Here is a 21,454-nt window from a genome sequence, read left to right as displayed (position 1 = left end):
GCAACGGATTTTTTTCGTCTCCTAAATCATATTATTCGTCGCCCAAAATCGGGTGTTCGTCACCCAAAATCGGTCTTGGGCGACGAATATATCCGTCGCCTAAACATGCTTCGGGGGAGGAATAATTAATTTCCTCGCCAGAACATACTTTGGGCGACGAAATATTTCGTCGCTTAAACATGATTTGGGCGACGAACATCACTATTCCTCGCCCAAAACATGTTTAAGCGACAAAATATTTCATCGCTTAAACACTATTTTGGGCGAGGAAAATTGATGTTCGTCGCCCAAATCATGTTTAGGCGACGAAGATGTTCGTCGCCTAAACATATTTTTTTTTTTAAAAAAAAATTGTTTTTTATTTAGATTATATATTTGAATTTAATATTTAAAAAAAAAAATCTTTATTCAAAAACTATATAAAACAAAATTAATATATTTATATATCAAAATATCCATACAAAGTAGTAATAACCCTAATGATCAATCTATTCTAAACCAGTAGCATCATCATCATTCATATCTGACGGAGGTTGATGAAAAGATGGTGGCGGGACAAACCCAGGTATCGCCTTAGTCAATGCAGCATACAACACCTCCTTCTCCGCTCTCTCAGCTCGTAAATCCTCCTGCAACTTCTTCACTTGAGCGGACAACCCTGCGACGACTGCAGATGGCTGAGAAGAAGATGAAGACGAAGACGAGAATCGAACATCACGAATCCGCCCATATCCCATGCCGCGTATTTCCTTACCGAGCCTAACACCCAATGAGTCTATCCTAATACGAAGTCCGACATCGGGATCGGGTACTGGAATCGACTCCAACGGAGTACCCGGAGGGTGCTGCTCGGCCAAGCTCTCCAAATATATTCTCGAGTTGGCCACCATCTCATCCTTCAAAATGTTATATATACAAGTAACCAATTAGAAAATAAATATAAAAAATTGTGAAAAAAATTAAAATATAAAAAACTAACATGTTTTGCCTTGGCCACATCACAACCGGGATGAACATAGATATCCCCGAAAGTGTCTACTCTGGGAATTGCGACCCACGCTGAAAAAGAAAATAATTTTGTCAAAGACCCAACCAATATTAAAGAATATATATGTATTAAATTAAATAATGACGTACCCGACGTTGCGACTCCACTCGATATGAGATGGGCGTCGGACCACTATGATGGTTAAACTGCTTCCCTTTCCGGTTTCTAGCGTTGGCGACCGACTTCTTCTGTTAAATATTAAGCAAATTATAAATGTGTTAGTGTATGCATACAATAATAGAATAACAAAACAATAATCGATTTTTTAAAGATCGCACAAAAAATGATAAAACGTACCAAAAACGACGGACTCATGAAATGATCGCACAAAAAATGCCACTGGTCAGACCGCTCTACTAACTCCATAGGGGGGTTCGCCAATGCCTCAACTGCCGACGAAAATCCCTTGAAATACACGTGTAGTTCGTGCTTCCACTGCCTGTAGGACTTGATGAGTAAATCTGTCATGTACGTGACGGTGAGCGGATCATCCATCTGAATGTCAAAGTTAACCTGAAAAAATATTAGATTGTTATGAATGATCAAATTTATCGTTTTGAATTAATTATTGAGCTATATACTCACTGAGATTGAGCGGATCACTTTGTGTTGAATCTCTGCCGGCAATTTTTTCCAAGTGGTTGCAACCATGGCGCACTCGGCACGGATAATAGCCCCCACATCGTGTGAGAACAAACTGTCAACGTTAGGATCTAACGGTCGCCGGCCGTTTTGCACACACATGACTGGAATCCGCGCCCCAGTACTGCGCACGATCCGAGAGGACTTCAACCCACTACATGGTCCCCTCGTCGCAGTGGATGACGTCGCAGTAGATGAAGCGGAAGCGGAAGCGGAAGCGGTGACCTGACTAGAGCGGTGAGATCGACGGGCCCTCCGTGGTATAGAGGGGCTCCCAGTACTCGAGGATGGCTGAACTACATCATTGGGAGTTGACTCCATCGCCTTCCACCTTATAACTAAATTATATTTCTCAAACTAATTAATCTACATTTCGTAATTAAACTAGTTTTTATATTTAAAAACTAACAAACTAACAAACTAACTAATCTACATACAAACTACCTAATAAATTTTATAATTAAAAAACATATAAAACTAACTAATTTTATATGAAAACTAATTTGTTATCTAGCATAAGAAAATATCAGCAAACTAATTTCCCTAAGAACAATGATCAGGATTAAACTAATTTATTCAACACTAATAAACAAATTTAAGAACAAAAAATTAAAAACACTAGCCAAATAACATTAAAGCAGCGATTGAGTCATAAGTCTGACCTGAAAAATTTTCCTGGGTATTACGATTCCCCTGGCCACCTGCACTTGATCCCCTGAAAAAGAAAAAAAAGCCAAAGCTAATGAGCAGAAAACACAGAAAACAAAAAAACAAAAAACACCCAAAAAAACAAAAACACCCAAAAAAAAATTAAACCCACAATCGGTGGGGCTGGGGCGGGGATCGGCGGGGCTGGGGCTGGGCGGGGATCGGCAGTCAGGGAGGGAGCGGGTGGTTGAGTCTGAGTTGAAGCAGCGGATGGGTTTCGGGGAGCGGGTGGGGTTGGGTTTCGGTGGGGAGGGCGGCGGTCAGGGAGGAAGATGGGTGGTCGGGGAGGGAGATGGGTGGGTAGGGCTGGGGCTGGGCGGGGATCTGCAGTCAAGGAGGGAGCGGGTGATTGGGTCTGGGTTGGGTTTCGGGGAGCGGGTGGGGTTGGGTTTCGGTGGGTGGGGTGGGTTTCGGTGGGGAGGGCGGTGGTCAGGGAAGGAGATGGGTGGTCGGGGAGGGAGATGGGTTGAACCAGGGGAGAGGAAGAAGATACGGCAGGGGAGAGAAGGAAGAAGAGAAAAAAAGAAGAAGAAGAAGAAAAGCAGATCTGGGGGTATAATCGAAACTCTTTAGGCGACGAATATGAGTTCGTCGCGCAATGGACTTGAAGCGACGAATAAATTATATTTGTCGCCTCAAGTCCATTGGGCGACGAACTCATATTCGTCGCCTAAGTTTGTTAAATTTTTTGCGCGAAATGCCCCGCCAATTTTTTGAGTAAACTTTCCACGTAAAAAAGAAATTAGACTTTGGGCGAGGAATATACACATTCGTCGCCCAAAGGGACTTTAGGCGAGGAATTTACACATTCGTCGCCTAAAGTGACTTTAGGCGAGGAATAAGTTTGTCGCCTAAAGTACATTTGGGTGACGAATTTATAAATTTGTCACCCAAAGTCCAATTTATTTTTTATAGCCCTTATTTCATTTTTTGCAAATTTATAATTTATATTTAGTATTACAAAAATATATATAATAAATCATTATAATAAGATTGTATACTTAATAATATATGATAAGATTCTAAATTTTAACTTAATTACTAAATTACATTTATAATTTTAAATATATACAAATATAAAATAACTTAACGATGTTATATAATCACGATTTTATCAATTCTTTCATTGAAACCTTGTCATTTCAATAATTGTGAAAAACGATCAGAGCCGTTCATTTTCTATCTTCATACTCAAAGATCATTCCAGCAAAAAATCAGCCAAATCGGAATTCAGCTAGTCGTTGAATTATCATTATAAAACTCACGATTGTTCTTTAATTTGATCACCGTTTCCTAATTTCTACATCTTCAATCGAGTTAAATTTTTGCATGGATGATCTTTGCACTACAAGAAAAATGTCGATAGATATCAGTCGTGGACTGATATCTATTTGGGTAGCCGTCTGATATAGGGCGTCGTGATATCTAATGTATGGTATTTTAGATATCAGTTTTAAACTGATATGTAAACATTGTTTATTATATCATTTTTCTTTTTCAACCTGATATCCTAAATACAAAATGGATATCCAATTTGATATTATTTCTGATATCTATAAAATCCAAGTACCAACAGAATTGGTCAATAGATATCGTATTAGATACTAATACTGACATATAACTCGATATCAATATCAGGTTTGAGGTAGAATATGATATAAAATTATAGTATCAATATCAGGTCTATAGTAGAATCTGATATATATAATCTTGATATCAATATCAGGTATGGAATAGGTTCTGATATCTAAATATTGTTTTTATATCAGATCTGAGAAAGAACCTGATATCAAAGCGTTATAAAATATCAATTATTAGTCTAAAACTGATATCGTTTAGTATGTCGATTTCACAAAAGAAAATTGGAATACAACTTGCTATATCAGTTTTTTTTCACCTAAAAAATGATATGAATACATAAATTTGAGCCTGTACATAAATTTGTACAGCCATAAAATCTTCCATGCATTCTCATTCCATATATTTCAATAATCACCAATAACAATATTCAAAGCTGCCTACATGTACATAATCACCAATAACAATACAAATATCCAACAAGATAACCATATATATATTTTTTGTTTTGTAGAGGTCTAAACATACCATGCCACCAGCCTAATAACTAAGGCAATATTGCCTAAACCCTGCTTGTTAAGACCTTTACAAAACCAAAACAATGTACCAAACGCTGCCCACATGTACAAAATAACATGACAGCACCTAGCCTAATTAATCTGCAAATCAGCACTATGTCTAGCTAGCTAGCTAGTTCTATCTTCAATTCTGCCATCCTTTACAAAATAGTCATGGCAGCATGTATGATCTAATTAAAAGCACCAAATCTTCAATCTTCTTCCATGCTTTACAAAAAATGAGCATGCACGACAACTTTCTTCTATCCACAAAAAAGGCAAAATGCACACCACCTACCAATTAACTTGTCGGTCTAAAGATAATTGTTCAGAAAATCTCCCCATTCCACACGCAACTCATCTATTTGATCTTGTGTGTATCCGCTTCGCTTGGTCTTCATATTGGACCACTAAAAACATCAAAGGAACATATATTCTTTAATTTAATCACAAATTCATTGATCTCATAAGTTCTATATACTGAATACATGCATGCCTTATTAATCTAAATTTTCAACTAAACATGCATATGCATAAAGAATAAAAGCAAGTCAGAGTAGTTGAATGGACAATAGCAGCACTAGAAAATGAGTTGCTGCCTAACAACCCTCCCATTTCCTTGCTTCATGCATATGTGTGCTTTTAAGAAAATTGCTTATCCTTGAAAAGAGACCACACTATAAGAAAAGCACCAAATATTCCTTCTCCCTGTAGTTGCAACCCTATTTCAAATTAATAATATATAGTAACAATATGACACAAAGCAGCAGAGGTTCTCAGAGGTTCTCCACTCTAACTTTCACATTAATTTCAAATACCTCTCTCTCAAACATCAAAGATGCAGTTTCTCCAAGTTGAACTTAGTCAAAAATTTGGGTATGCATGCATGCAGTTTCTACATTGTTTATTGAACCACTTAAAGGATAAAAGGCAGATCAGATTATTCAATTGCATATATTACAAACCATACTTTTAAGTATTTAATCCAAATGCATGAACAACACAAACGCAATACAATCTAGCTTGGGTAGATATTTTTTTTATTAATTGGAAATCTGACCTTGGTCGCATAATCAAGGTTGGTATCCTCAATAATTTCCTTCATGTACTGCATCACATAGTAACCACACTCAACACCACCAGGTTGCTTTGGACACTATGCATGATATATCCAAAAAAATGGCACACAGTTAATATTCAAGCCATATGCATATGTGGACTTGTCAGACAAATAAAATTAAGGTTAATGACATTAAAGGTTGAGGACTTACGAATAGATGCCTCCACTGGGGCGTTTTCTTAGTTGTCCTACCCGTGAGTCCATTAAAGTGTCTAATAGCACTTAATCAACAAAAATTGAAAATTTTAATTATATGTCTTGAAACAAAGATGGTATAAAAATCTGGGGAAAAAAAGAGTGGTTACAATGAATCAAATAAAAGTAAAGTCTTACTTGTTGACAATTGCCATCCACTCTTTGTCATGGGTTTGCTTCGGAAGAGGGTCCATGATAAAAACTGCATCTTTATCTTCATTGATAATGGTCAAAATCCAGTGTGCCCTTGAAAAGGTTAACATTAATCAGCAAGTACAATCTGATTTGCCCATATGAAAACAATTTGCTTTAAATTAATCAATAGATAAGTAATTTCAGAAACTTACCCAGAATTGTATGGAAGTAAAAAAACACGATCTGATTTGCCCATATGAAAGCGATCTGCGATTTGCCTACTCCAGATATTTTCTTATCATGCTTGGAAACTATTATTCTGGCAAGGAAATTTATAACAACAAATTGTCAGGCAAGAGATCATAGCATGAAAGAGTTGTTTAGTGGTTTTACTTTTTCTTTATCTCAGCAGCCATGGTTAAGAAAGCCTGCTCAACGTTGATTGAGTCTTTAGCACTTGTCTCGAGGAAAGGGATCCCAAGCTCATCAGCAAAAGCCTACAGTTCATTTAGGCACAGGAAAAAAAGGTTAAACCCCAACAATCAATTACTAATCGCTTTAAATTAAAATAAAATAAAATCACTCTGATATACTTTTTAAATTTACTTGAATTTCATTTTGGCACTTGCAAGCACACATCTTTGTACCAAAGAAGGTTTGCTATATAAACCATTGTCATATGTAACAAACATAACGAAAACATGGAAACTTCTTTAATCTGACTGTCTGCCATTCCCATATTTTCTGTTTTCATCTTTTCCGAGGTCTAAAATGAACCTAATAAACACATAATTATAAAATAAATAAGATCATTCATATACAAACTAGTTCAATGTACACTCAAGTTACTCCTAAAAGATTTCCGATGCAAAGATGTTGTCTAAACAACAGGACTACTAAGTCTTTCAACTCTCACCAATTACTTTTACTTCAATGGTCTTGCTAAATATTAAGGGGCACTTGGGATCAGGGATGGTAACCATCCAAAACTAATCACAATACAAAACAGGTACGACCTGCACCCACGCACTGCCCGGCATATTTGGACTTTGACAGTTCTAGGATTGAGAAAGAATGGATTGTCAATTGTTTGGCCAAGAGGATGGGAAAGATAGAAAGACTCCATGGTCTGGAAACAGAACGGGTATAAGACTGAAACATATCCTAAGAGGTAACATAAATGTAGTAAAGGTCATGACCAGATTGAAGCCAGCTCCTTATTTATTGGTATTTATAAAGTGGCACTGCATGCATGAGTTTTATTCCTTCCTTCTTCATTCATTTTAATTTCACATAAAGAACCTTGACTACACAGCTGTCAATCAAAGTGAAAACTGGAACATGTTAAAGTGGGAAATTACAGTTGGGAAAGCAAGCAAAGAATGCGTCAAATACTCACAGAGTATGCGGTATGGATTCATAGTGGTGCATGCATATAAATATATATAAAGGTACTATATGGAACAGTTTTATGCAACAACATCAATAACAGTTTTATCGAACAGGTTTGTTGCATTAGGAGAGTGAGCATATTAATTGCCCAAAAAGTGTGTGCTGAACAAAATCAGCAATTAAAAAAACAAAACAATTCAGAATTTTTTTAATTTTATTGATAAATGTTTGTGCAATTAAACAACAATCTATACCTTCCCCGTTTGTGTGTCAACAACCTTGTTCTCAACTAAATCACATTTATTTCCAACTAGAAGTTTGCACACACTGTCATTTGCATATCTGTCAATCTCATTCAGCCACTGCTTGACATTATTGAAGCTCTCCATCTCAGTAACATCATAGACAATCTGTTGCAGTTCCAAATTCCAATACAGTTAAGACTCTTTGATTCACATGAAAGACTGAAATCACACATACATTATTATGAGAAACTACCGCATCATCTTTCTTATCAATATAAGATACTGGTGTTTCCAATGGTGGTAAGATCCAAAAATGACGCATAGTTAATGTTGTAGAATAGCTTCAAAATAAATCACTTTCATCTACGACTGACTTTCACATAGAAAGGAAAGAAAGATAGTTAAGATTTTTTTGATAAGAAGAAAGATAGTTAAGATGATGTTTTGCTCTTTGATTTAAAGAAGAAAAAAGAAAATATACACAGAGATGTATCAATAATCTGCATCAACAATTGTAACATTTTTCAGGTAACCTGATCGTGCAAGTTTGATTCATCAACAGAAACTTACTGAACCCGCAGGATCTTTACAAGATGCTCTTTCACCATTCTTTCACCAAGAACCATGTGGTCATACAGCAAGACAATATGGATGTGTCCCACTCACTCACCAATAATTCGCAATTGTATTCCATAAACATAATGACAATGAAATTGGCATAAAAATCCGAATAGATACTCATTCATATACATAAATCATTTACTGTTTATATTATTTCAGTCTAATAATATTTTTTTCTTAGCCATTCTAGCACTTAATTTCAGCAATTTCAAAGATTAAAATTTCTGTTGACAAATCAAGGTCTAATTAATATTCAAATGATGTTCATGGACTGGAGCATAATGATGGATAATACACTTAAATAGTCACCTGTGGTGTTCCATGCAGATAATTCTTACAGTTTATGATAAATAAAACTGTAGTTACATTTGTAGCTGAAGCATCATGAATGATTTGCATAAGAAACAAGCAACTTGTAAGTCACAAGCCAGCAACAGAATCATGTGCATATAACCCATTTAAGGGGACATGATAATTTTACCAGGGCTAGAGATCTATTGTGACAATTAATTTTCCCCAAACCCATCCCCGTCAAAAAAATAAAATAAAATAAAATAAAAGGCAAGAAAGGAAATCTTACAATTATCCCATGTGCTCCTCGATAGTAACTGCTTGTTATAGTCCTGAATCGTTCCTGTCCAGCAGTATCCCACTGAATGACAGTAAAAGCAAAGTAAGTCAATTGCCAACTGAATGCTGACCAATCAGTGAGCAAGAGAAATTGAACAGCCCATTTAGTTTTCCAAGGGGCATTGCACATAACATTTCCGATAATTTTCCCTTTTCAATTTTGATAACTTATATCTGACATAGGTAAGACTCCGTGATACAAAGTTAGATTTAAACTTTTTTAGAACTATTCTCCCATGCCATAAACATACATGTAGTTTAAATCTTGCTAGAAACAAAATGATCAGTTGTTAACTTTAAATTTTTCAACAAGAAAGACACTAAAGAAAAGGGATGCAAGTAGACAACTAACAATGTGCAGTGACCCACATCATAAGTGCTTCTTAATTAAATTTGACCAGAAATCCAAAACAGCCACCAAAACCGAATAATGCCAAAAAACACGATCTGATATGCCAATAGCACATGATATGCACAGAAGTGGCATTAACCTTGAAATTCTAGAAATTTTGCAACCCACTACAGTAAACTAAACAACAATAGCAGGGTTATACTATTAACTATCACAACCAAGCTGAAAATTAAGGCCTAGAAATGTTCTACCAAGTATAGATGGAACTACAGTTGAAAATACTAATTGAACTGGTCAAAATACATAGATGCAACACCAGTTTACACAGCATGTCCTTCCTATGAGTAAGGGCAAGCCAAATTAAGAGCGAACCTGAATTTGCTGGATGCCAGTCAGATCCTTGCAGAAATCACTGAGGAACTGATTTACCCAAACAAATTTACACAGAAAACGCCCTTGTGAGCAAACTCATTTACCCAAAAATTCAGAAACTAATTTACCCAGAAATTCATACTTCACCTGTCGAAAGGATCTTCAAGCGGTGGCGGCGATGGCAAGAGAGAGGCTGGGGTGCGACTGGTCAGGTTGTTCTTTGACGTCTGTGAATGGAGAGGCTAAGAGTCAGAGGGTGAGAGAGAGACAGAGAAGTGAGAGTGACAGAGAAGTGAGAGTGAGAGAGACAGACGAACTCACAATGAAGTCTGGGCCTGGAGTGGCGACGGCGACGGCGACTCCGACGATGAGTGTGTGACACTGATGAGCTGAGACCGTTTTTGCGAGATGGAATTTGCGAGAGATCGAGAGACAGATCGAGATCGAAGTGAGCTGAGAGATAGATCTAATTTTTAGTATATTCTGTATATGTCTAAGTGTTGGGACTTGGGAGTAGGACAAAAAAATTTAAGTCAGATAAAACACATTACATATCAGTGTTAGGATAAAAAAATTATAAGTGTTGTTTTAAGATATCAGTTAACAATTTATACTGATGTCTTTATAAGTTCTTAGAAAAATGACAATATTATATATCAGTTGAAAAAAACCATGTGATATCTAATAAAGTTTAGAAATCAGTTAAAAAATTATCTGATATTATAATTTTTATAATATCAGTCACATTCAAATCTGATATAAAATGGGTGATATCTATTGACAATATTCTTGTAGTGTTGAGTAGGGAACTAAAAAATGAACGGTTACGATCGTTGTAAACACGATCAAGATATGCCCATCTACATATAAATGAACAGTTTCAACACTTGATGAGTATAATTCTATTAATTCTTTCATTGAAACTTTGTCATTTCAATAATTGTGAAAACCAAAATGTGATTTCAACGATCAGAGCTGTTCATTTTCTATGTTCATACTCAAATATCATCCCTGCAAAAAATCAGCCAAATCGGAATTCAGCTAGTCGTTGAATTATCATTATAAACTCAGGATCGTTCTTTAATTTGACCACCGTTACCTAATTTCTACATCTTCAATTGAGTTAAATTTTTGCAGGGATGATATTTAAGTAGGGAACTAAAAAATGAACGGTTACGATCGTTATAAACACGATCAAAATATGCTCATCTACATATAAATGAACGGTTTCAACACTTGATGAGTATAATTCTATTAATTCTTTCGTTGAAACCTTGTCGTTTCAATAATTGTGAATACCACAATGTGATTTCAACGATCAGAGCCGTTCATTTTCTATGTTCATACTCAAAGATCATCCCTGCAAAAAATCAGTCAAATCGGAATTCAGCTAGTTGTTGAATTATCATTATTAAACCCACGATCGTTCATTAATTTGAGCACCGTTACCTAACTTCTACAACTTCAATTGAGCTAAATTTTTATAAGGATGATCATTGAGTAGGGAACTAAAAAATGAACGGTTCAGATCGTTAAAAATATGATCTCATCGTATTCTTATACCTAAATATAAATGCACATAAAAAATGAACTAGACTTTGGGCGAGGAATATATGAATTCCTCTCCCAAAGTAACTTTAGGCGAGGAATGTATAGATTCCTCGCCCAAGGTCACTTTAGGCGAGGAATAATTTCGTCGCCCAAAGTATGGCCCTAATGAATATCATATTTTACAAATTTATAATTTATATTTAGTATTTAAATATATATAATAAATTATTATAATAAGATTGTATACTTAACAAGATACAATAGGATTCTAAATTTTAACTTAATTACTAAATTATATATATAATTTTAAATATATACAAATATAAAATAATTTCACGGTTACCTAACTTCTACATCTCCGATTAAGCTAAATTTTTGCAGGGATGATCTTTGAGTAGGGAAATAAAAAATGAACGGTTCGGATCGTTGGAAACACAATCAATATATGCCCATCTACATATAAATGAACGGTTTCAACACTTGAAGAACATAATTCTATTAATTCTTTCGTTGAAACCTTATCATTTCAATAATTGTGAAGACCACAACGTGATTTCAACAATCGGAGCCGTTCATTTTCTATGTTCATACTCAAAGATCATCTATGCAAAAAATCAGCTAAATCGGAATTCAGCTAGCCATTGAATTATCATTAGAAAACTCACGATCGTTCATCAATTCGACCACCGTTACCTAACTTCTACATCTTCAATTGAGTTAAATTTTTGCAGGGATGATCTTTGAGTATGGAAGTAAAAAATGAACGGTTCAGATCGTTGAAAACACGATCGCATCGTATTCTTATACCTAAATATACATAAAAAATGAACTGGACTTTGGGCGAGGAATCTATAGATTCGTCGCCCAAAATTTCTTTAGGCGACGCATCTGTAGATTCCTCGCCCAAAGTCCAGTTTAGGCGAGGAATAATTTCGCCGCTCAAAGCTACTTTGGGAGATGAATATATAGATCGTCGCCTAAACTAGCTTTGGGCGAGGAATATATGGATTCCTCGCCCAAAGTATGGTCCAAGATCATTTTGGCGCGTACCTTTAGGCGACGAATGCCATATTCGTCGCCCAAAATGGCTTTAGGCGAGGAACAATATATTCGTCGCCCAAAGTCACTTTGGGCGATGAAAATATTCGTCGCCCAAACCTTTATTAGTTTAGGCGACTAATTTTACAATTCGTCGCCCAAAACATCTTTGGGCGACAAATTTGAGTTCGTCTCCCAAAGTTTCGTCGCCCAAATATCTTTTTCTTGTAGTGTCGGGTGCTGCTTGCGATGGTGGGTGAGGGAGGGAGGGAGGGAGGGAGGGAGGGGGCTGGGTGGGTGGGTCGGGTGAAGGAGGGGAGATGGTCGGGGTGAGGCTGAGAATGAGGGGCGTGTGTTTTTTTTTTTTTTTTGTTTGAGAATAAGGGGTGTGTTGGATGAGGGGTAAGTGTGTCTTTTCCTTTGATTTTTGATTTTTTTTTTACAAAAGGGTCTGCAAAAAGAAAAAAAAGGGTGTGCAAATAGCAGCCCTCAAAATAAATTAAAGAACATACCCAGATAAGAGAAAAATAAATTAATGCTTAAACAATGGCGACGGCTAGAGACCTGGAGTGGAGAAAGGCTGGGGTGCGATGCAACATCGAAGGCCAGAGACATGCCAGGGTGCGATGCGGCGACAAAGAAGTCCCAACCAAGTTGATAGGTTCAAAGTGGCGAGGTGGTAGTGACGGTAGACCTCTGGACTGAGAAGGGCGAGATGACGGCGGGACAGAGGGGCGAGATGATGGTGGACCTCTGGGTTTCTGGCTTTCTGAGAGAAGAGAAAGTGCGATTTTTGGGTGAGGTAGATCGAGAATGGGGGTCTGGCACTACAAGAAAAGTAACTTTTTGTAACATTAAATTTACAACATTTAATACATAAATGCTGTTAATCATAAATATTTATAACATTTACTTGATAAAATGTTGCATAAGATGTTAAGTTTGTCTAATTTAAACAAAACACCTGATTTTATTTATTTGCAACGTTACCTTTACGCCTTAAAATCCCTAACCTTTACCACGCAAGAGAAATGTTGTTAACTCCAGATTTTTTTATGAGTTTTCATTCTTCCGCCAATTTCATTCTTCGCGCGCAAAAATTTCATCATTATAATGGGTTATCATCTCTCAAATCATGATCGTACAAAAGTGACTTAGAATTCAACCCTAAACCTTAGAGGTATGAGGTTCTTCAAAAATACCCAAAATCCAGTGGTGCTTTCTGTTTCTCTTACCCAGTGATCTTGGTACGACGTCAGTGGCATGTGTTAAGAAGTAAAAAATCTGTACGTTTCTCTTCTTCTTCTTACTTTTCATTTTTTGTTTCTTTGTTTGGAAATAGCTCACACTAGTCGATCCAGTTGTTTTAGTAGCTCACACTGTTCCAGTGGTTAGAGCTTTGGACAATCGCGCTTGAGTAGTGGGTACTATGGATCAGACGAAATTGGATGTGGGTATCATCATTCATGATAGTAATTTTTATGGGTGTGGGTATCATCATTCATGATAGCAATTTTATTTTTTTTCCTTTTTGTTGCTCCCTCTTTTGTTTCTTTCTTTTTTCTGTTGATGAATCCCTCACACACTCTGTTTGTATGTCTCTGTATCATAGAACCAAAAAAGATTTAATTGGAAATTTGGTGAGAACCAAATCTATGGGAACTTGAAATTCATACGAATTTTTGTATTGTACCTGAGTTTTAGAAGATATTCAAGGATGTGTAAGGCTTTTGATTTGCAGTCTAACATTAAAGGAGATGGAGTCTAATGTATTCATGGCGATTCTTTTCAAGGAGATGGATTATAATGATGCTATAATCCAATATTATCATGAAAAAATTAGACTCATTATATTGATTGCAAAGTGTTTCTGTGATAAGCAGGAAAAAATTTCCTTTCCTCCCATTTGCCAGCGTTTGCTTGAGAACAGGGCAAATAAATGCAATAATGTTTACCTTTTGTGTACTGTACCATCTCTTTTTCTTTTTTCTTTTTTTCCTGTTTTTTTTTTTCAATAAAATCTCTTGTAAAGAAAAGAATAAATAGATAAATTAATTAAAACACATGCTTATCATTTGAAGATCGTCTAGGCTAGACACTTACACCTTGTTGGTCTGTGTCACTGCTTGTGAAACTTGTAAAATTTTAACCGTTTATTGCTTTTGGTGAAACTATGTTGCTCAACACTATCTCATCTTATCTGCAATAAATATTTGATATGCACATAATAATGCTATTGTGTTTGTATTTTCAGAGTCGAGGCTGTGCACTCTTGGGCATACATGATACACCAACATTAGAGGCAAGGAAAAACTATTTCTTGACCAAGGATGGCAGGTAGATTTTATAAGATACTATTTTTCAGCAATAAACTATTACCTCCTGGATTCATTGCCTTAGATGTATATGATGATACACCATAAACTTTTCTTTTGGGTATGGCTACATCACACAATTTACAACAGTGAATTACTCTTTTAAATGAATTATGCAATTAATCTAGCCTCGATTGAAGCCTGGGAGGAATGAAATTAGATGTGTACAAATAAAAATGTGACATTTTTAATGTTCTCTTGAGATATTTTTCCCTGAAGGCATTCAAGTTTTTGATCATAGTAATTTTCTGTTTCTTATTTGATAGTCAAATAGTGAATATTAGTGAACCTACAGACTCAAGTTAATTATAGTAATTTTATGACCAAGTTCTTAGACTCAAGTTCACTCTCACAGGCTAAGATGGAGCTTGAAACTTTGTCAATATGGCTCTAACAAGCGCAAAGATATTGATGGTCATAGTAATAGTACCAAGATGGTCAAGTTCACTCAAGTTCATAGTAATTTTACGAGACTTGAGTCTAAGAATCATAATAATGATGGTCATAGTAATTTTATATTTCTTATTTGATGGTCAAGTTGTAGGTCATAGTAATTTTATGTTTCTTATGTTTTTTCACACATTAGACTCCATCTCTTTGAATACAAATGGATTATAATGAGTCTAATCTTAAACTAAGTTCTTGGAATTTCTTAGACCACCACACTCAAGTAAAGATTATAAGATGATCAAACTTTGCAATCTGTATGTAGCTGTAACCCAAATATACAAAATAAAGATAGATTAATTAAGGAGCTAGCTAGATATAATTAATAGGCACTTAATTTTAGATTTCGTTGAGAAAAATTCATGCTTAATTGGCAATCCCTAGATGGTAAATTACCTGATCTGTAATGTATTGTTGCATTGTAAATGTCCAAAGAATCCTCGACCCTCAAACTGAGCAGTACTACTACTGTGGTGGCTTGTGGGTTATAGCAATTTTCTTGTGATTGGAGTGTTATTACTATTCTATCTCATGCACCTTCATTACTAATCATAGAGTGACTTTTGATAGACCCTCGTAAATCTTGTATCACAATGTTTGTTATTCATAGAGTAATCTATATATACTGATTAAAACCATAACAAATAATTTTTTTTACTTGTGGCTGTTTTATCAAATTGACTATATATGTTTATAAAGAGGCTACTTTTGTCTTGATCAAGCATTCTCTTGTACTTTTTTTATTAAACATGTGTGAATATTGAATGTATACTTGTCTGCATCAAATAGATTTTGGTTGCTGTCTTTTTTATGTGATATCTTAGAAATAAGTCAATTGGGAATTGCCTTTCTGTTACAGGTTTTTGAAGGAAAAAAACAGAGGGCACAAAATCAGCTAATAAAACTCATTATTGCTAATTCCATTCTCAGGTAACATTTGAAAGCCCTTAATTGAATTGTTGAATATAACAATGGCATTGCAACATTATACTCACTATTTTATTTAAACTAGACTTGCTTTTTTATAATTGCTTCAACCACAAAATTGCATATTAGCAACCCAATAGTTAGAAAGTATAAATTGCATATTCTCTCATCCTTTTCTTCATTAGTACATGGATATCTATGTTAAGCTAACTGGTACATGGTATAATATGATCCAATATATTATTCAAATCAGGATATATGTGCACACGTGAGAGCAGACTTTATATATGATGGACAAGACATGGGTGTATCTTGAAAGGTCTTTCCAATTACTTTGTTATAGAAAATACTAAAACATAGTATAGTCAATTTTAAACAATAATAATGATTAGTTTTATGTGTAGACGTTCTAAAGAATACCAAGATGCAGCTAGAAACTTTGTCAATATGGCTCAGACAAGCGCAGGGAATTTTGGTAATATCATATGCCCTTGCACTAAATGTCGAAACCTTCGCTCTCACCATGCTGATGTTGTTTATGAACACTTGGTTATCAAAGGAATGGATCCTAGATATACTACATGGGTCCTTCATGAGGAAAGTCCACACATGAATGTAGAATGTGAAGATGTTGATATATCAGACACATATAGAATGTATAAAGATGTGTATGATCAAGATTTACGTCATGGAGAACCATTTGGTGAAAGAGCAGAGGAAGATTTCACGCAAAAGTTGGAAGATGCTGAGTCTCCCCTTTATACAGGATGTAAAAAGTACACTAGGCTGTCTGCAGTTGTACTTTTGTACAAGCTTAAAGCTGTACATGGTTTGTCTGATATTGGTTTTACAGAATATCTTCAGATATTTCGAGATATGCTGCCTGATGGAAACAGTCTTCCTGATTCGATTTACTCAACAAAAAGGTTATTGAAAGCATTTGATCTAGGGTATGAGAAGATAGATGCATGCTCCAACGATTGTTGTTTATTTTGGAAAGAAAAAAAAGATATGGAGACATGCCCAAAATGCAACACTTCAAGATGGAAGTTAAACCAACGCACTAAAAAGGTTCAAAAGGGAGTTCCAGTGAAAATTTTACGCTACTTTCCTATAATACCAAGATTTAAGAGGATGTTCAAGTCAGTGGAAAAAGCACAGCAGTTAACTTGGCATTCTAATAATCAAAGTCAAGACGGAAAGATGCGTCATCCAGTTGATTCACCAGCATGGAATACAATTAATAGGAAATGGCCTGAATTTGGTTTGGAAGCACGCAATCTTAGACTTGGACTAGCAACTGATGGATTTAACCCTTTCGGTGACCTTAGTTCTAGATATAGTTGCTGGCCAGTGATACTAGTGATTTATAACCTTCCCCCAGGGTTAAGCATGTTGAAGGAAAACTTAATGTTGAGTCTATTAATTCCAGGTCCAAAACAGCCAGGGAATGATATAGATGTTTATTTAGAGCCCCTTATAGAGGACTTGAAGGAACTATGGAACAACGGGGTGCACATGTATGATTCATACAATAAGGCAATGTTCAAATTGAAAGCTATTTTAATGTGGACAATAAATGATTTTCCAGCATATGGAAACTTAGCTGGATGTACAACAAAAGGGAAAACAGCTTGTCCTATATGTGGTCTTGGTACATGCTCAAAATATTTACTCCACAGTAAGAAGGTGGTGTATATGGATCACCGACGGTTTCTTGCATCAACTCATCCTTTTCGAAAAAAGAAAAGTTGGTTTGATGGACATGAAGAAACTAAAAGAAGGCCTAAACCATTAACCAGTCAACAAGTCTTACAAGAAGTGAAAGATATTGTGAATGATTGGGGAAAGAAAACAAAGAAGAAAAGGAAGAGAGACCCAAAAGAGGTACAAATGTGGAAAAAAAAGTCAATTTTTTTTGACTTGCCATATTGGGAGGTATATGTTTAACACTATATTACTTGTTTAATATTTTAGACCATCAGTTTTTATTTTGGGTGTTAATTTAAACCATGATGCAATTATTTTCTTTTGATAATTTTGTAGGGATTACTCTTGCGTCATAACTTGGATGTTATGCATGTGGAAAAAAATGTTTGTGATAGCATTGTTAGCACATTGTTGAATATAAAAGGAAAATCAAAAGATGGGTTGAAATCTCGTAGAGATTTGCAAGTGATGAACATTAGGCATGCTTTGCATCCAGTAGAAAGAGGCAGCAGGATGTATTTGCCAGCAGCAATGCACATGCTTTCCAATAATGAGAAAGAAACATTTCTTAAGAGGTTATATACTTTAAAGTTACCAGACGGATATGGATCCAATATTGGGAATTGCATCTCATTAGAGGAATGCAAAATAATGGGCCTTAAATCTCATGATCATCATGTTCTAATGCAGCAACTATTGTCAGTAGCAATAAGAGTCCTCTTACCAAATGGGACAAGGAATGCAATCTTCAGGCTGTCTGCATTTTTTAATGAATTGTGCCAGAGGGTGATTGATGGTAATAAATTAGAAGAAATGGAAACAGAAGTTGTAGAGACTTTGTGCATGTTTGAAAGGTTTTTTCCTCCTTCTTTTTTCGACATTATGATTCACTTGACGATTCACTTAGCACGGGAAGCTCAACGGTGTGGTCCAGTACAATATCGTTGGATGTACCCATTTGAAAGGTACTATCATTATTGAATTTTATTTTTATTTATAATTCACTTATCTCAAATCTAACTAACATAATTTTTATCCCATACACCATTTCTCTAGATATATGAAAGTATTGAAGGGGTATGTAAAAAATCGTGCACGACCCGAAGGGTGCATAGCTGAGCGTTATCTAGCTGAAGAATGTATGAGGTTTTGTAGTGGATACATGGAACAAGCAAGTATAATTGGTACTCGACATGATCGCAATGAAGATTGGGATGATGAAAGAATATTATTTGGAGGACATACATTCACTACTGGGGTACCAATTATTTTGGATGATGATATGAGAGAAATTGCTCATTGTTATGTGTTACGTAATAGTGCAGAAGTTGAGCCGTATTTTGAGTAAGTTAGATGACTATAACCCTTATTTTAGGAACAATTATCTTAAGTTTTTTTTTTTTAATTTTGTTTCTATTTGGTTTGATATATTAGAATGCACAAAGAGGAGTTGAAACAAGAAGATGCCAGACTTAGAAATCCAAAGTATGAAAGCCTATTAGAAAAGAGGCACACAGACCAATTTAGGGAATGGTTGTCAAATAAGGTGGTTGAGTATTTTTTTAATTTGCTGCCAATCTGCCTTTTGCATTTACATTTAGTTAGTGATTTCTAACTAAATTTTTACTTAAACAGATTAAGGTCCAAGAAGATGGGATCAGTGACACACTTTATTGGCTTGCATATGGACCTAGAAGTTATGCTATGTCTTATTCTGGATATATTATTAACAGACTCCGTTTTCGTACAAAGGATACTGAGAAGTCAACACAAAATAGTGGTGTATCCATTGAAGCTGACACTCTTTGTAGATCTAGTGCAAAAGATCCCAATCAAGTTATGGGAAACATCTCTTACTATGGGATTCTAAAGGATATCATTTTACTAGATTACCACAAATTTAGTGTTCCTGTGTTTAAGTGTGATTGGGCTAATATTTCAAATGGTGTCAAGGTAGAAGATGGTTTTATATTAGTTAACCTCCCTGATGGAAAATCAGCCTTTGAAAAAGATCCTTTTATTTTGGCACCACAAGCGAAGCAAGTCTTTTATTCTAGGGAAAGTGATACATCATCATGGTATGTTGTACTAAAAGCACCACCTAGAGGCATTCATGATGTAGAGATGTCCAATGAGAGTGATTTTTCTCCATACGCAACTCTAGATAAAGAAACAATTGAGTCTACTTATATTAGTGAAGATGTCCAGTATGTAAGGGAGGATTGTGATGGAATCTTAGTGTAACTTCTAATGTTAGTGTAATAACCTAGATTTTTATTAAAAAAATTATATTTAGGGTACTATTTCATCTATTGATTAAGCACTTTTTGTTGTTAATTATTGGTTGCTTTTGCTTTGAAATGTCATATTATCTTTTTCCCTATTGTTTTTCATTAATAAACTTCATCTATTGAGGTTCATTGGAAAAAAAAAAAAAAAGGTATATCTCTATTTAAATTGGCATGTATGCAGGATCTTGTAATTGAAACCAGATTTTCAGAGATGTCCAAAACCAACCCAGAGGTAAACTCCACTGTACAGTTAATTTGCACATATTATCAGTATTGGAATTTTGATAATATAAAAGTCTCTAAATTTCATTATCTATGATTACACAGTCGTCTAAACAGGGGAACAAAAGAGCAAGGAAAGAACAAGATGCTAGTGTTGCAGCTCTTAGAAATAATACTGAAAATCGTGGAATTAGAATCCGTGATGATTCTGATAATTCAGCGCCTAATGTAGATGAGATACCTGATTCCTCTCCACTGAAAAAAAAGACCAGGGGCCCTGCAACGATTGATATTATCGGTCCTCCCAAAGATGGAAGACTTGTCAATGTTGAATTTAATCCTTTGGGTCAACCTGTGAAGAAAAGTTACGTTCTAATAAGCTATCTTCTTATATTGGTTGTTTGGCACGACAAGTGGTGCCCATATGTAACGACCCGACCCAAATTTTCACTAGAAATTTAAATTTTTATTTAATTATGTTTTAAAAGATTTTTTTAAAAGGATGTGGAATTGTATTTTTAAGATTTTGATATTTATTTGGAAAATAAAAAAGGGTTTTGATTTAAGTTTTGATTTACTTATTTAAGCTTGACCCAAAAATTGACTTTTAAAATAAATGGGTTTTCGACTTTGACTTCGGGTCCGTTAGATAGGTTTCGAACTCACGATTTCATAGACACGCGGCACGCGCCAACCCGAGTTACGGTTTGAAAGATATAGGCGTTTAAAGTGAGGGGTAATGTTGTAAATTTATAAAAGTGAGTTTTAAAAATCAGATTTCCTCTCTCTCTAGATTTTTCTAGAAATTTCTCTCTCTAGAACTCTCTCTCCCTCTATTTATTCTCTCTCCCCCGCACTCACTTCTCTCTCTCCCCGAGCTCACTCACCTCCCCCTCTCTTCTCTCACCGGCGTGGCCAACTCCGGCCATTTTCACGGCGACCAGAGGCCGGCGACCAGCTAACCCCACTGGCCCAGTTCTCTCTCTCCCCGTGCTCTCTCTCCTTCGCGCTTCTCTCTCTCTCTTCCCCTTCTCGGCGCGCGACACTACCAGGTCGGACCATCTTCTCCGGCGAGTTTCCCGACGACCCAAGCTCACCAGTCGACTCCTCGCCCGGCGCCAACACAGCCCAGCACCTCCTTGCGCCGGCCAGCCACCACTGCGACACGAACCGCGATTGAAAGCCAGCCCACTGCCGCCCCTTTCCTTTGGCGATTCCGGCCACCTCTGGCCTCCGTTCGAATTGATTTTAGGTGGGTTTTCTTCCCTTCTCAGTGGACTTTCATTCTTTCATGAATT

The 21,454-nt window shown here is 35.9% G+C and overlaps 2 protein-coding genes and 1 pseudogene across 2 annotated transcripts; 1 reads left to right on the top strand and 2 right to left on the bottom strand.

Moving 5' to 3' along the window:
- Positions 1-4,831: 4,831 nt before the first annotated feature.
- Positions 4,832-6,302, bottom strand: LOC147291990 (ubiquitin-like-specific protease 1). The gene is made up of 5 exons (XM_086238749.1): positions 6,196-6,302; positions 5,987-6,094; positions 5,805-5,874; positions 5,594-5,689; positions 4,832-4,943 (listed from the first exon to the last, which is right to left on the bottom strand). The coding sequence occupies exons 1-5, from the start codon at positions 6,237-6,239 to the stop codon at positions 4,848-4,850; spliced, it is 414 nt and encodes a 137-aa protein (XP_086094875.1). The 5' UTR covers positions 6,240-6,302; the 3' UTR covers positions 4,832-4,847.
- A 70-nt stretch (positions 6,303-6,372) lies between these two features.
- Positions 6,373-8,887, bottom strand: LOC147291989 (ras-related protein RABD1 pseudogene; annotated as a pseudogene).
- A 3,843-nt stretch (positions 8,888-12,730) lies between these two features.
- LOC147291988 (uncharacterized) lies at positions 12,731-19,887 on the top strand. Its single transcript, XM_086236100.1, has 9 exons — positions 12,731-12,805; positions 14,439-14,521; positions 14,915-15,011; positions 15,866-15,936; positions 16,338-17,871; positions 17,980-18,608; positions 18,700-18,987; positions 19,078-19,189; positions 19,279-19,887. The coding sequence occupies exons 1-9, from the start codon at positions 12,731-12,733 to the stop codon at positions 19,885-19,887; spliced, it is 3,498 nt and encodes a 1,165-aa protein (XP_086092226.1).
- The last annotated feature ends 1,567 nt before the right edge of the window (positions 19,888-21,454 follow it).

This window comes from Dryas octopetala, chromosome 3 (assembly GCF_963921425.1).
Source record: "Dryas octopetala chromosome 3, drDryOcto1.1, whole genome shotgun sequence".
NCBI lineage: Eukaryota > Viridiplantae > Streptophyta > Magnoliopsida > Rosales > Rosaceae > Dryas > Dryas octopetala.
This window is presented reverse-complemented; position numbering and strand designations above follow the sequence as displayed.